Source organism: Callorhinus ursinus, unplaced genomic scaffold (genome assembly GCF_003265705.2).
Source record: "Callorhinus ursinus isolate GAN/ISIS: 27379988/994484 unplaced genomic scaffold, GSC_fseal_2.0 scaffold51, whole genome shotgun sequence".
In the NCBI taxonomy this organism is placed as follows: domain Eukaryota; kingdom Metazoa; phylum Chordata; class Mammalia; order Carnivora; family Otariidae; genus Callorhinus; species Callorhinus ursinus.
This window is the reverse complement of record NW_027397113.1, coordinates 8,480,107-8,495,030: the sequence shown is the minus strand read 5'-3', so window position 1 is coordinate 8,495,030 and position 14,924 is coordinate 8,480,107. Positions and strand designations below refer to the sequence as shown.

The window sequence follows — 14,924 nt, the reverse complement described above, 5'->3', positions numbered from 1 at the left end:
ATTGAGATGCCTGGAGCCCTCCCCCCAGCTCGGTACGTTCTAAAGCCCTCTTCCAGCCCTCCCTGCACCCATGACTTACGGGGCTAGACACTGGCAGAGAGCCGAGCCAGCAAGGTAGTCATGCATCGTCAGAGTGAGCTTGTGCTCTCTGGTTTTCCGAGGAAAGTGGGTGCTGTGGGCAAGCCATACCCTGACAGGTGGCCTTGCAGTTAGTTGCCCCACCTGAGGTCACCGAGCTGGGAACAGACGTGCAGTGACGGTTCGGTGTGTCACCACACACAGCCGTGCCCGTCGCTGGGACTGCAGCTCGCCGTTCTGTTCCTGAAGGACCGTGTTGCCCGCCTCATCGGCCGGTCCCTCAGTAGCCCCGGGAAGTGCCCATCGGACCCCCACTGGATGAGGCGGGGACCCACGGCTCATGGCGGGGCAGAGGAGGGTGTGTGTGGAGCAATTTGCTCAAATGCTGAATTGTGTCTGAATCCTGAGGCCCTGCCTCCCTGAGCCCGGGAACCCCCAGGGTCTGACAGAGAGGTCGGGGACCGGGCAGCTGCTGCAGGACAGTCTGCAGCATTGAAGGGGCCCACGTGGGGGCCAGGAGTGCCCACGGGCCAGGGGCAGCTGGGGGAGCATCAGCGTGTGGGACCTGTCGCTCCCCAGAGTTCACCATAAATCAATGGGAACAGCATGCTTACTACGGAAACGCAACTTCAAATGAATCCCCTGGTGCCCCTCCCCCCCCACCCCAGCAGCTTAGCTGCCCCTGGGTCGTTCTGTGGGAACTCTCTGGTCCGCCCACCTGTCTGGGCTGCCCTTAGTGTTCACTTCCCAGGAGTCTAACCAGCCTGAGAGGGTCCATGGGGCCTGGGGCCACCTCCTGGGATGACCCATGGGCAGAGCTGTGGCAGGGAGGGCTCCTGTTCAGGGCCAAGAAGCCTGCACACAGAGGCTGGGCCTGTGGGTCTGTTTCCTGGCTTCTGGGAGGAGGTTAGAGCAGGATCCAGGGGCCATATGCTCCCTGGAACCCCGACAGGCCACTGAGTGGGTGCCTCTCTACTCCCTCCTCTGAGAAATCTTCCAAGGCTGCCTTTGAAGCCTCCTTGGCTAGGACCTCTCCAAGGCCAGCCTCAGCCCCGGCCTTAGTGACCGTCCTTGTGCCAATGGCCACACTTTCTGGGGATGAGTGAGACCCCTGTCAAGGCACAGGAGGCCACACAGGACAAAGGGGTCGGTTCTAGTGGTGCTTCGGCCAGATGGGCCATGACCATGGCTGCTGGTGCCAAGGCGCCGGTCCTGGGGGCAAGCTGGGCTTCTTTCCCATGCAGGGCTCCAACTTTCAGGCGTCGTGGGCCCTCCCTGCGATTTTGACGGTCGTTACCCTCTCCGCTCCCACCTGCAGACAGCGGCGTTGGCTTAGCCAACATCCGGGGTCTCTGCATCCATAACGTGTCTCCATCTCCTGAGTACAATAAGTAGGAATGAGCACCTGCAAAGGGCTGGATCTGGGGAAGGGCGAGTGAGGGGCAGTGTCCCAGGTGCCAGCCCCCCGGCGTTTTTGCCTGTGTTCTCCTTGGCTCCTCTTAACCACCAGTGATTTGGGTGCCAAATGGGGTGGGGGTGCAGGGGCTAAGTGACCTGTACCGGTGATCTTGGCAGATCTTGGCACCGAAAGCAAGAGCGGAGGTCACTCTCTGAGCAACATCTTATGGTCTCAGTCCCCAAGGAGCAAGGTGGGCTGGTCTGCAGAAGGCTGGACCCTAGCATTGAAGGGCTCCAGGGACCCCGTGGGGCAGTGACTCCCCTACAGGCTCGTGCTCAGCGTGGCCTGAGCGGCTTGGTGCAGTGAGGATGCCCAGGCCCCAACGCGGCCTTCCTCGCTGTGACTTTCTGGGCACCAGGGTACCCTGGGTGGGTCCCTGGCCTGCCAGCATCCTCGACTAAAAGGTATCTGCCTGGGAGAAGTGATTAGCCTTGGAAAGTTGCAGGGGGCTCTAGGGAGGTAGATGCTCCCAGCCCGGTTGACTATTAACAATTCCCCAGGCCCTTATCTGTGTTCCCCCAGCTGCTGCGGGCTCTGGGGAGCTCCCCAGCGTGCCCCGGGAGCTTTTCTCACTCTCAAAGGGGTGGAGACTGGCCAAGGAGCTCCCTCGGTGGGACCCCGTATGAGTTGTTCAGTTGTGCATTCACTCCACAAACACTTATTTATTTGGTGCCTGCCATGTGGACTCTGAGTCAGCTTTCTTGGGTTCAGATCCCAGCTGGGCCCATTTCTCGTGTGGCCTTGAGCAGTGATTTGACCCTGAGCCTCAGCTTCAAAAGCCCCAGGCTCTTGGGCTGGCGGAGGAGGGCGTGAGCTGAGGCCTGGATGGGACAAAGCTCGGGGTCGGTGCCCTCAGCTGGGGCCGAGGAAGTGGTGGCCGGTGTTGGCCGGAGCAGCTAGGGGCCAGAGGGCCAGAGGGGCCCAGCCTTGAGGGCCCAGGGTGTGGGCTGACAGGATAGAAACAGTGACTGCAGGGTGGGCGGGGCGGGGGGGGGCGGGCTGCTGGAGCCTGCGGGGCGCCAGGTGCTCACCTTCTCTTCCTCTCTCCTCAGTACGGCAAGAAGAAGCTCAAATACCTGCCTTACAACCACCAGCACGAGTACTTCTTCCTGAGTGAGTGTTGGGGGCTGCCCTCCAACCACACCCCAGAATGGCCATCTGTCCCCTCCCCCAACCACCTGCCACCTCTTTAGACCGAGGAATCGCCCCTGAGCCTGTCTGAGCAGGAAGGGCCATCCATCCCGAGTAAGCTGCTCCTGGCACATGGTGCAGACGGGACCCAGAGGCCCAGGGTCCCACACTCGGGGGCCCCTGGGTAGGGAAAGGGGGCGGCGGGGGGGGAGGGGGACACGTGCTCCCAGCCCCTCCTCAGGCACATGTCGCTGCCTCTGCCTGGGAGCTGCGGAGCTGGGCCCCCACTTCAGCGCTTGCCGGGCTCCCCCTGACTGACCAGCCCGGTGCGGTGGGACGGGATGCCTCTAAGGACCCCTGCTCTCCCCGCAGTCGGGCCGCCGATGCTCATCCCCACGTACTTCCAGTACCAGATCATCACAACCATGATCAGACGCCGAGACTGGGTGGTGAGTCAAGGGGCACAGGTGGGCCCCGGGGGCCTGCACGTTGCCCCCGGTCCCTGCCCCCGGGAGGTGGGGGGGCGGCCTCGTCACTCTCAGGAAGGCACCTGCTCTGGCGCTGCCAGGAGCCAGGCAGGCCACATCCCTACACGATCCCCTGCTACCCACACCCCGCGGGGCCAGTGGGGGGCCACGGCCTTTGCAGAGCTGCCTCAGAAAGCTCCTGAAGGCGACATGATGAGAGCCAAATTGGGCCCGCCTGTCCGCCACTCTGGCCGTTGCCTCCCGTGTGCCCGCGGCCCTGCGCAGCCCTGAGACCCCGTGGGCCGGGGCACACCACGCTCCCCGTGGTAAAGGGAGAGCAGCCGGGCAGTGGCTGAGCTGAGAGGTGGATTCGTTTGCTCAGGCTGCACAACAAGGCCGCTCTGTTCCACGGCACAGATGCGGCATCAGAGTTCTGGAGGCCAGAAGTCCGAGACGAGGTGTTGTCCGCGTAGGTCCTTCTGTGGGCAGTTAGGCACGACCTGGTCTGGGCCAGTGTCCTTGGCTGCTGGGCGCTGGGTCTTCTGCCTGGGTCTCGGCATCGTTGTCCTTGTATTCATCTGTGTCTGTGTCCAGAGTCCCCTTTCTTAAGAACACCGGTCGCAGTGAACTAGAGCCCACCCTATTGACCCCATCGGCCATGACCCTATCTCCAAATAAAGCCATGCGAGGCCCTGGGATGAAGGCTTCAACATGTGCATTTTAGGGGACACGATCCAGCCTGTAACACCAGGCTTGGTGGAAGCTCCAGATTCTGTGTCCAGAGAGAGAGAGAGGGTGCGTGTGGTACACGCCCCCGTCGTTGGCTTTATGTGCATGTGCAGGCGGGATTCGGCATAAAAAGGTGATCAGAATGACCTGGATGGAGTAGTCACCAATAGGCAGAGTCTGCGGCAAAGCGGGGTTCGCGGGGTCAGGGACAGGGCCCCCTGCCCTGGACACCAAGTGGAGGGTCACTTAGGCTCACGGGTTTTTTGTTTTTGTTTTTTTTTCTTAGTCCAGTTTCATAAATGAAAGTATTGGGACTCTGAGAGTTTGGGGACTTGCCCAGGGTGACACCAAGGGGTGGGTCAGGCCCTTAGAACCCAGGCCGTGTCCTGTACTGTCCCCCCACTACAGCTACCAGTCTCTCTCAAGTAACAGTCCCTCATATTTCTATAGCGTTTGCAGGGCTTCAAAGTCCTCTGCCTTGTCCTGTCTCATTGAAACTGTGGGCAAAGGGGCCACGCCTGTTGATTCTGCTGATGTCCAGGACTGGGACCCAGGAGCCCCGGGTGGGGGGCCGGGGGTGAGCGAGGCAGCAGGACTCTGGAAGTCTCTGCCAGTCCTGTGTCGGTAGAACCTGTACCACCCACTTCTAGGACACGATATTTTTCCAGAAGTGAGCCTTTCATCCGTACTTACTATGTCCCAGCACGGCCACCCTCGTTATGTCGTTTGACCCTGGCTTAATGAGTGAAGTGACACGGGCCGGAGGGACGGACTTTCTGGGTCAGTTGCACGATGGGAATTTGAGCCCAGATCTCTCGCCTATGGTAACTACTGCTTCCACTGGGCTCCCTGGGGCCTGGAAGGAGTCACTCAAGCTGAAGAGGAGTTTGAGCCCTGCTGTGTGGGGTTTCGTGGTGTGCTGCTGGGCGTATTTAATGAACTTTTATGGCAGATGACTCCTGCCTGAATATATACTTTTCTTTTTACCGTGTTTGTTCCCCAAGGGACAAAGTGCTCAATAAGGGCAACAGGAAAGGAAATAAGACTGTGCCTGGATGGGATCAGATGGCAGACCCAGGGAAATTTGATAGGGCCCCTCAGGTCTTTTGGGGCCCTCCGCTCGGTGGTGGGGAGCCTGGGGGCAGCCCTGCCCTTGACCCTACTGGGGAGTAGGGCTCCAGCTGGGTGGGAGGGACAGGCCTCCAGCCTTAGGCTCCTTCTCTGAAGCAGCTGACTTCAGTCAGTGCTCGGTGCTGAGGATTCAGGGAAGATAAGATCCGGTGTCCCCCACCCCCAGGGGTCCGTGACTGCGTGGGGCAGAGGTGAGTCCTGCGCTGCGCTTTTCTGATTTATGGTAACAGCGAGCTTAGGTGCCAAGTGCAACCCTGGCTTGGGGCTGTGGTCCTCAACAGGAGCAATTCTCTTGGGCCAGTTGGCAATATCTGGAGACCTTTTTGACTGTCACAGCGCAAGGGAGATTGGGTGCTACTGGCATCAGGCATCTGGCGGGCATCCAGCCGGGGATGCTGCTGAGCATCGTGTCAGGTACGGCACAGCCCCCCACACTGAGGGCTTATCCAGGCCCAGACGCCAGTCATGTGGAGGAGAGGGCTTGATGCACTCGGAGAGCCTCAAGGAGGGAGGTGTTTGCCCCCTGGCAGTGTTGGTGGTGACCATATCCTGGAGATGCTTCTCGGCCTCCCTCCCTGGAGGTCCTGCATCCGACACCACAAACCACTCTCTCCTAAAATTCTCCCTGTCAGCTTCCAAGTCCCACCTCTGCTGGCTCTCCTCCACCTCTCTATTCCCCCCACATATGCGTCACACCCTATCCCTGAAACCAGTGGTTCCGGGGTCGTGGGTCGCTCTGCACAAAAGGAAATAAGGTCGGCCCCATGGATATACATGTGTTTCCTACTGTACTACATACACACATGAAAGAAACAAAGTTGAATGTGATGAAATGTAGGAGCAGAACTTGTAATGCTTGCTTCTCCCACCCCCTTAAAGACCCCTCGCTGGATCCCAGGTCATACCCGGGGCCCACTGCCGCCCATCCAGACTCTCCCTTCCCCCAGACCTCCCAGCTGCTCCCCTCTGCTCCCCTCCTCAGCTGATGACACCCATGCGGGGACCAGCCTGGATTCCTCACGACTAAGCAGTCCCCAAACGCAACTGCCCAGGCCTCCTAGATCATTCTGGAATCTGTATCTCCTCCTTGGGGCTGTGGGCCTTGCTCTGGGTCTCCCATCATTTCGTGTCCATCTCCCGATGGAGGCCTTTCGTAAATTTGAGCGTCATGTCAGGACCACCCCCATGCTCCCCTTGCTTCTGTCACCTTCCAAACGGTATTGAAGGGATCTCTTTATAAGCCTGTCCTTCCAGACACAGGGCTCCCGAAGGCCCTCCTTTGGCTCCCAGCACCCAACTCCGCCCTCGAATAGAGAGGAGGCATTCACAGAGTTTGTGGAGCTTAACTGCACGCAGACTTGAGGATGAGTTTGCCAAGCAGACAAGGTGGGGGCAGGAGGCCCAGATGGAAGAGACCCTGCAGTGTGACAGAGCTTGGCCTGGCCGGCTGCACGTGGGTCGGGAGACTGGCTGCACAGGGCCAGGTCAGTGGGCTGGCATGCGGAGGGCCCATGCACCCTACCCAGGGGCTGGATCTCATCCTGTATCCCCTAGTGGGGAAGAGGGCGAGTGGGACTTTGAGGATGGCAGCGTCACCACCACGAGGGGAAGATCTCCATGGCGACAGAGCGCAAAGGGACTGGGTTAGAGTCGTTCAGAGCTTTTCCTTGCAGGCCACACTCACTGTTGCAATACACGGCCAACCCATGGACAACTTCAGTGGGAGGTCTCTCCCCGGCCTGCAGATGGGGGCACGGAGGCCCAGCGGAATACATCACCTGCAATCACACAGAGTCAGCGGGGGGAGCCGGGTTCTGCTTGGGGCTAAGAAGGTGGCTCTGGTTGCCATGGTACCCGAGGGAGAGCAGGAGGCCAACGGGAGGCTCCCGCTATGGCCCAGTGGAGGCATGCAGCCTCGGGTCGCAGAGAGATGGTGGGGAGAGAGGGACCCCCTCCACAGAGCACCTGGCCGGGAGGTTCGCCGTGGAGGGTGGGGCAGTCAGGGCAGCCAAGGGAAGCGCTTGTCCAGGTGAGGAGAGACCTGAGAGCTCAGGATCCCGTGGCCACCCCAGCGAGGGGCAGGAAGGGAAGAGGGGACAGGAGGGGAACTGGGCACGGGGGTGAGGGACGACTATAGCATGTGAGAGGTAGCTGGGGTGGGAGGGCATATGGAGAGGATGGACAGTATCATCGACCTTTGCCTGGCCAGGAAAGAGATCCCAGGTGCTGATGGGTCAGGAGGACATGGCCAAAGGGCAGTTGGTGGTGGTGGTGGGGTCTGTGTACCTTCAGAATCCCCGGGACCATGAAAGGGCTGCTCCTGGCTGACATCTCCTGGTCCCTGCCCTGTTTCCCTGAAGCAGAGCACCCAGCCCCCTCCTGCTGCTCACTCCGCATTTCCCTGGAAACAAAGACAGTCACCAACCCTGTGCAAGCAAGCATCACATCCTCCGTGGGCCTGGTGCCCAACTTCCTCGAGGCCTGTTGGGGGTTCTTGGACCCCTTTGCCTCGCGGGGCGTAGGAGGGCTGTGTGCACACCCGTGATCAGGACGTGGTGCCGGGGTGGGTGGTGGTCCGGTATCTAATCTCGTTCTCTCTGCAGGACTTGGCCTGGGCTGTGAGCTACTATGCCCGGTTCTTCATCACCTACGTCCCTTTCTATGGCATCCTGGGGGCCGTCGTTTTCCTCAACTTCATCAGGTACCCGCGCTTGGTCTTGACAGGGCTTTGACGGGAGGGCCTGTGCGGGAGGGCTCCGAGCTCCCCACTCCCTGCCCAGGCCGTCTGGGGCGGAGGGAGAGCGTCTGTTCCCCCCAGGTCCGGGCCCCGTGGCAACTGCCGTGGCTCCCGCGCTGAGCTGTGCTCTCTTCCAGGTTCCTGGAGAGCCACTGGTTTGTGTGGGTCACACAGATGAACCACCTCGTCATGGAGATTGACCATGAGCCCTACCGAGACTGGTTCAGCAGCCAGGTGAGAGCAGCCAGAGCTGGTCACCGGGGCCCTGTGGAGCCTGTGGGTCCATCTCCCCGGCCTCCAGCACTTGGCTGCTCAGTGGGCCCAGGGCTGTACTGGGCTTCCCTGCGGCTGCCTGTGGCCTTCTGCTGGGAGGGACCGGCGGGGAATCTGGGCGGGCCGAGGTCTCTAGGTGGGGCGGGATGTTAGGGAGGGGTGGGCCTCATGGAAAGGAGACGAAGCCTTTCATCCTCCCTTCTCCTGGCCTCTCACCCCTCCCCTCCTCAGCTGGTAGCCACCTGCAACGTGGAGCAGTCCTTTTTCAATGACTGGTTCAGCGGGCACCTCAACTTCCAGATCGAGCACCAGTGAGCGCGGGTGGGCGGGCAGGCTGGGAAGGTGGGTGGCACCGGGGGAGGGAGGAGGTCACCGGCCCCATCTGGGCACGGGCAGCACATGGGGGCTACCTCCCTCTCCACCCTGGCCAGGCCCCGAGCGTGGCTCTGCAGCCAGCCCACTGAGGTCAGGGGGAGGGGCTCACACGGCCCTATGACAGCCACCCCTCCCGAGTGGCCCAAGCTTTGTAATTACAGAGGTCTCCCTTGATCCTGCAAGCCTAGCAGGGCCGGGGGATTGATCCCTTTATGGACAGGGAAACAGAGGCCCAGCGCCCCCAACCCCTGTGTACCGGTCTCCTGGGGAGGGGCGGGGGGCCGCCCAGGGAGAGCTGTGGACAGGGTCTCCCCGGCCCTGACCACTGCTGTCTGTGCGGGCTGTGAGCAGAGGCGGGGGCGCCCTCACCCTGTCTCCGCTCTCCCCAGCCTCTTCCCCACCATGCCTCGGCACAACTTCCACAAAGTCGCACCACTGGTGAAGTCTCTGTGCGCCAAGCACGGCATCAAGTACCAGGAGAAGCCGCTGCTGAGGGCCATGCTGGACATCATCAGGTAAGCGGTGGCGGGCGGGGAGGGGGGCGGCGCGGGGTTCCTGGGGCCCAAGGAAGAGACCGAGAGGCATGCAGCTGGGACTGCCCATGTTGGGGACTGACAGCCACCAGAGGGGATGAGCCCTCCCAGTGTCCCCACCAGGCCACCCCCCCTTACTAGGAATGACCTGGCTTCGCCCTGGGCTGGATGGGGACCCTCCCTTTGTCCTTCCTCAAGGGGTTCCCTGGGGCGCCCTGAGCAGGCAACGCTGCAGCCCCGCTGAGGGCTGAGAAGCACCGCACGCCCAGCGCAGCCTCTGCAGTCACCGTCTCCCTAGGGCCCCCCCGACGGTCCCCTCCTCTTCCCAGGTGTCTGAAGAAGTCCGGGGAGCTGTGGCTGGACGCCTACCTCCACAAATGAAGCAACAGCCCTGGGGGCACCCACGGGGAAGGGGGAGCAGGTGGGAGTGCTGGCCACAGGGAGGGGTGGGCTTTTGTTCTGAGGGGTGTCCACGAGGTTGGGGTACATGCTGGCTTGGGGATCCCATTTTTGGTCTTTCTCCTGTTTTTCTGTCCGCTTTCACTTTGCTTCTCTCTCTGACACCCTCCCTCATGGGACCACCCTCTATCAGGTGGCCCCTCACCTTCTCCCAGCTCCCACCCCCAGGAACAGAGAGAGGTGCTCTGTCCCAGCCCCCAACTTCTGCCAGGCCAGAGGTCCACAGATACGGCCTGTAACACCCCCTCTTGCTGCCTGGCCTTTAGGCCTCACACCGCCTTGTCTTCCTCCGATACTCCTGAGGTCCGTGGGGGACCTGGGGTCCTAGCTGGGCACCACGGCACCCTGGTCTGCAGGCCTGGCCCCGCCCTCTGACATGGCCCCACTGGCCCCGGCCCCGGCCCCGTGCTTGGCGTTAGGGAATGTGTGCTTGATGCACCCGGCCCCCTCCCGGCCCACACTGAGACCGGGGCTCGGGGCCTCCCTGCTGGCACCCCCTCTCTTCGGATGTCCGGGGTCCTGGCCCTGACCCCGGCTCCCTTTGCCTGCAGTGCTGCCAGCTCAGACCTCGGGGCCCAGGCAAGTGTCCTCGCCCCAGGGGAGCCCTCTGACCCGAGGCTTGTGCTGTTCCATCCCACCATCTGCCATGTCTCCCTAGCTCCACAGCCTGGGACCTGGGGGCCAAGGCGGCCATCCTGAAGGTGGGCTTGGCCAAGGCCATGGCCCGGTCAGAGGATCAGCCGGCCTGTTGGCTCAGCCCTGCCCCACCCACCACATCCCCTTCAGATGTTTGACGGGGCTGGGAGACCTAAGATTCTGGAGCGATCGGACCCTTCTCCAAAGTGCTCCGTTACCTGCCAGGCAGCGCCAGCCAGTCTCTAGCTGCTTGGCCGAGTGGCCTTGAGCCCTTCAAGCTGCAGGAGGGCGCCTCACACAGCCCCTCCCCATGCTGGGACTGCCAGTGTGGACGTGCTCACACTGTCTTCTGCTCTCTCCTGTCCTCTTGTTTTTTTTAACCTTTTGTTATAGATACATTCTGACAGGGCGAGCGACAACAGGGCTGGGCCTTGTCAGCACCTTTTACCACCTGCCTCTCCGGGCCCCGCCGTGGGCTGAGCACCCCCCCCGGCTCACTCACAGAGGCCACAGGGACCCCGACTGTGAGGGCAGCAGGGGCCCAGGGGGAGGCAGTGCCAGAAGAGATGACCCTGAGGATCTGGGGGTTTGGGAGAGAGATATGCCGAGGGCCCAGTGAAAACTGCAACAAGAAGTTTGAGGGCTGGAGGCCAGGCAGCGGAGGAGATGGGAGTGAGTGGGAGGGAGGGACCCGGGGCTGCTACATTCGGAAATCTAACCCACTAACCAATATTTAGCTTCAGGGGAGGGGAGCTCAAAGTGGGGGCCTATGGGGGAGGGCTGTCATCCCCCAGCTCTGGCCAGCCACGGGGGACGCATCCTGTGTGACAGACCTGTGGGTTGCCATGGCAACGTGCCCCCCCCCCCAGGCCCTCACACCAAGAACACAGGCCCTAAGAGCTGTCCTTCCCTAGAGACAGAATGGATCCATAGGGAACTGATGTTAATTTTTACCATGTCACTTCCCCACCCCTACATTTTTTGGAAATAAAAGTAATTTTATTCTCATTTATTGCGTGTTAATGCTGGGCGGGCTGTCGGGACCGAGGAAGGGGCTTTGTAGCCAGGGCACCAGGGAGGAGACCCATGCTGGTAGAAGGCAGGCTTTTTGCTGTCCCCTCTGCAACTGCAGTCACCCTACCCCCATCCCTTGCTGCCTCTGCTCAGGAGAGAACTTCTCTCCCCTTCCCCTTCCCTGAAGTGCATTCACACAAACCCAACCACACATGGCCACTGGAGCCAAAGGAGGCTTTCTGGAAGGTCTCTGCAGGGCAACAAGGAGGAGCACATTCCTGACCTCCCCATTCCCCATCTCTGTTCCTAGTTCCTCCTGGGACCAGCTGTCTGCTCACAATTTTCTGGTCAGTGCACAGAGCGCTGGGGGGGCGAAGAGACTCTCAGAAGGGGCTTTGGAAAGTCCTGGAGACCTATGCTTCCGTCCTGTGGCCCCTGGGTCCAGCTCAGGGGCTCATTTGGTCCCCACAACCTGGGGAGATGCCCGAGCCGTCTCAGCCCAGGGCCGCCAGGTTCACAGGCAGCGGCAGACACTGAATCCTGGGTCTGTCCTACCGCCAAGCCTGGGCAAAGCCCACAGGGCTGTGCCAGGAGCACTGGTACTGTTTGCCTTCCACTGTACCAGAAGCCCACATGCTGCTCTGCTCCCCTGCCCCCGGGCTGGCTCGGCCAGCAGGTGAAGCCAGGTGTGCCAGCGAAGGGCCAAGGGGTTTGGCATAGCCAGCGCCTGGCCTTGTGTTTCCTCCCAGCAGGGCTGCGGAGGGCTCCGGGGTAGACCCTCGTGCCCCTCTTGCTTTCCCCGTGACCGCAGTATCGCGGGCAGGGACGGCCAGCTCTCCCAGGTAGGGTGGAGGTGGTTCCCCAGTGGGTGCAGGGACTCGGCAGTAGGACCCAGGTTTGCTGAGGGAGCCCTGAGCCAGGAGGCAGAGACCCACTGAGTGGCCTTGGGTGAGCCCCGTGCCCTGGCTCTCTGGGCCAGTCCCGCCATTCGTACAGCGAAGGTACTGGGCTGCCGTGAGGCTGAGGCTGTCACTCTCTACACCTGTGAGCCCTTGGCCCGGCCCTTCCAGGAGAGAGGTCTTCGAGGCTAGAAGACCACGAGGGACACACCTTCCATCCTTCTTAACCTGTGCCTGTGTTCTGCCTCCTACCCGGGCAGGGCATGGTGCCTGGTCCCCCCAGGATGGGACATTACAGGCCGCGCCACCCCACCAGCTTTAAGTTCATCCCCTGTGCCAAGCAGGCTCCTGGGGACAGGGAGAGTGGTGGGGAGGACCAATGGGCTTGGTGGACACTGTGGCTCTGAAGGCACCTGCTAAATCTTGGATCAGGTCAGTGGGCACTTGGATCTTCGCTGTGGCTTTTTGTGGTTTTTTGTTGTTGTTGTTTTAAGATTTTATTTATTTATTTGACAAGGCGAGAGAGCACAAGCAGGGGTAACAGTAGAGGGAGAGGGAGAAACAGGCTCCCCAGGGAGCCCGATGTGGGGACCCTGGGATCACGACCTAAACTGAAGGCAGACGCGTAACCATCTGAGCCACCCAGGCGCCCCTCGCTGTGGCTTTGTGCTCAAGTATTATTACCCTGGCAGCACGAAGCTGGGGACACCCATAAAATGCTCTCTGCTTGTTTCTCCTGTCCCCAAACTCTGTGGAGGCTCTTGCCCAACACAGAATCATGGGTTTCCCCACCCTCGCACCCCCTCCCAAAGTCGTGAGTCCCTGACATGGGAGGTCCTGAGTGATCACAAGACCCGAAGCTTCCATTCTCGGTGGAGGCTGGGACCAGATAGGCAAGGACTGGCCAGAGGCCACACGGTGGCAGCAGCTGGATCCCTGCTCCTCACCCGGCACTCTGCCTGGCCATCTCCTCCACTCCCTCAAGGCAAGGGCTGTTTCCCAGAACAAGACGTCCCCTGGCACCATCGTGTCAAATGTCAGGCCACTCCCAAGAGGCCCAGCAGATGGCCAGAGGGGGCAGAGATGGTGGAAGGAGTCCCTGGGAGGCTGAGAGCCCGCTCAGCTTGGTGGGTGGCCTGGGCACGTGCAGGGCGCTGGGCCTCGAGGAGGGGTTGGCCCAGCAGTCTGGGCTGTACGTGGACCTGGAGCCACAGCGGTGGTCAGTGCCCTGGCAAGTTCCTTAGGCGTCCAGTGGGCCACTCTGAAACCCTCTCGGTCCATTGGGAGGAGAGAGGAGGCCTTTGGTGACAAGGGGCAGGGTGGAGGTGGCAGCCCTCGGCTCCAGTTGCCTCTGGGAGTCACCAATCACTGCTCAGGAGATAGTGCCTTGGGCCAATCAGGACTCTTCAGCTGTCCCAGCTGCACCGTCCCTGGAGAGGTGCGTCCCTCTGGACAGGATGCAGCTTCTCACAAAGCCCCTGGTCTGACACCTGACATGGGAATGAGAAATTTGTGGATCCCAGGAGTGCCTACAAGCACATCTGAAAAGACTGAGGCCCGAGGGAAGGCGTGGCCCGGGTCCAGGAACTTGGGGTTCTCTGAGCTGCATTTGACATTTCGAATCAGACTGGCCCAAGCATACACAACCGGCGGCCACCGAGCATGCTAGACCAAGTCTCCACTGCTCTCTGCCCTCATAAATATGTTTCTTTGGATGTTGAAGGCGTTTAGTTCTTTCTTCCAAATCACCTGGTTCAAGAATCCAGGAGAATTAGGGACAGGTCCCGAGAGCTTGGAAAGGGCCAAGCAGAATAGGCAGCCAGGTGCTCCCGGACCTGCCGCGGGTGGGGGTGGGGGGACCCTGTGAAAGATCTATGACCTGTCCTGTCACATAGGAGTTCATTCATAACCCGGACCAGCCACTTCCAACATCACGGGCAGGTCTGGTTCTTGTGAACGTCCCTTCCCACCATCTGCCCGGACTGCCCACGGGAGACTCTGTACGTGCTGGTTGACTGAAGGAACAAATCAGCAAGTCCTGGCTGCCCACAGCCGTTCTGCTTTTCCTCTGTGCCCAAGACTACGTGCAGACCAGCAAGCAGAGATCGCGGGTTTCTTGGAGGCTCCGCCAAGGCCCTTCCTTCTTTCCTTTTACACTCCTGGCCCACACTCCCTAGGTTTTTGTTCTGGGACTCCGGAAGAGACCTCCTGATAGAGAAGGGGAGCTCAGCTCAGGAGAGGGGTGATGACCTGTCCGCATGGGGGCCAGATGGGACAAGGGCAAAGACGACCCGCCAGTGAAGGAGACTTCCCCAAGTGTCCTCTGCGCAAGTCGCGAGGCAACCACCGATTTGCAGAGGAAGAGCGCACTCCCCGAGGCCACCATCAGGGGCAGCACGGAGCGTGGCCCGCCCCACCGCGGTTGCAGATGCTCTGGACGCCCCTAGGTGGCGTCGCAGGCTCAGCATTCCCTACCACGGGGATGTGCTGCCCCTACGTACAGGGTGTTAACATTTCCGGTAAGTGCCTGTGCATCAGAGCCACTGCAGGAAATGCACCGACTGCACAGGAGATAGAGGGACTGCTGTCAGGGCCCACATGGCACCCGGAGTCAGCGGGGTTTCCACAGGTGGCCACAGGAAGGGGGGGTCTCCCAGCAGAGGGAACAGCCTGGGCAGGGGCCCTGAATGTGGGATCTGCTCTGGACATGTGGTCAGAGACAGCCACGGGCTTGTCCCAGGTCAGGGCAGGTGGGGCCCCAGGGTGTTGAAGTGTGTGCATGAAGTTTTAAAAAATTCTGAGCCCTGGGGCACCTGGGTGGCTCAGTCATTAAGCATCTGCCTTCGGCTCAGGTCATGATCTCAGGGTCCTGGGATCGAGCCCCGCATCGGGCTCCCTGCTTGGTGGGAAGCCTGCTTCTCCCTCTCCCACTCCCCCTGCTTGTGTTCCCACTCTCACTGTGTCTCTCTCTGTCATATAAATAAATAAAATCTTAAAAAAAAA

General features: G+C 60.9%; 1 protein-coding gene across 2 annotated transcripts in view; it reads left to right on the top strand.

Annotated features, from left to right (window-relative positions):
* FADS2 (fatty acid desaturase 2) overlaps nt 1–11,016 on the top strand; it is a 30,568-nt gene extending 19,552 nt beyond the window's left edge. For both annotated transcript variants that reach the window (XM_025878261.2, XM_025878260.2), the window contains exons 6-12: nt 2,590–2,650; nt 3,041–3,117; nt 7,599–7,696; nt 7,870–7,966; nt 8,237–8,316; nt 8,770–8,895; nt 9,243–11,016. In XM_025878261.2, coding sequence (XP_025734046.1) covers nt 2,590–2,650; nt 3,041–3,117; nt 7,599–7,696; nt 7,870–7,966; nt 8,237–8,316; nt 8,770–8,895; nt 9,243–9,294 — 591 coding nt within the window. In that variant the 3' untranslated portion in view covers nt 9,295–11,016. The remainder of the gene's footprint in view (nt 1–2,589; nt 2,651–3,040; nt 3,118–7,598; nt 7,697–7,869; nt 7,967–8,236; nt 8,317–8,769; nt 8,896–9,242) is intronic.
* Nucleotides 11,017–14,924: the final 3,908 nt, after the last annotated feature.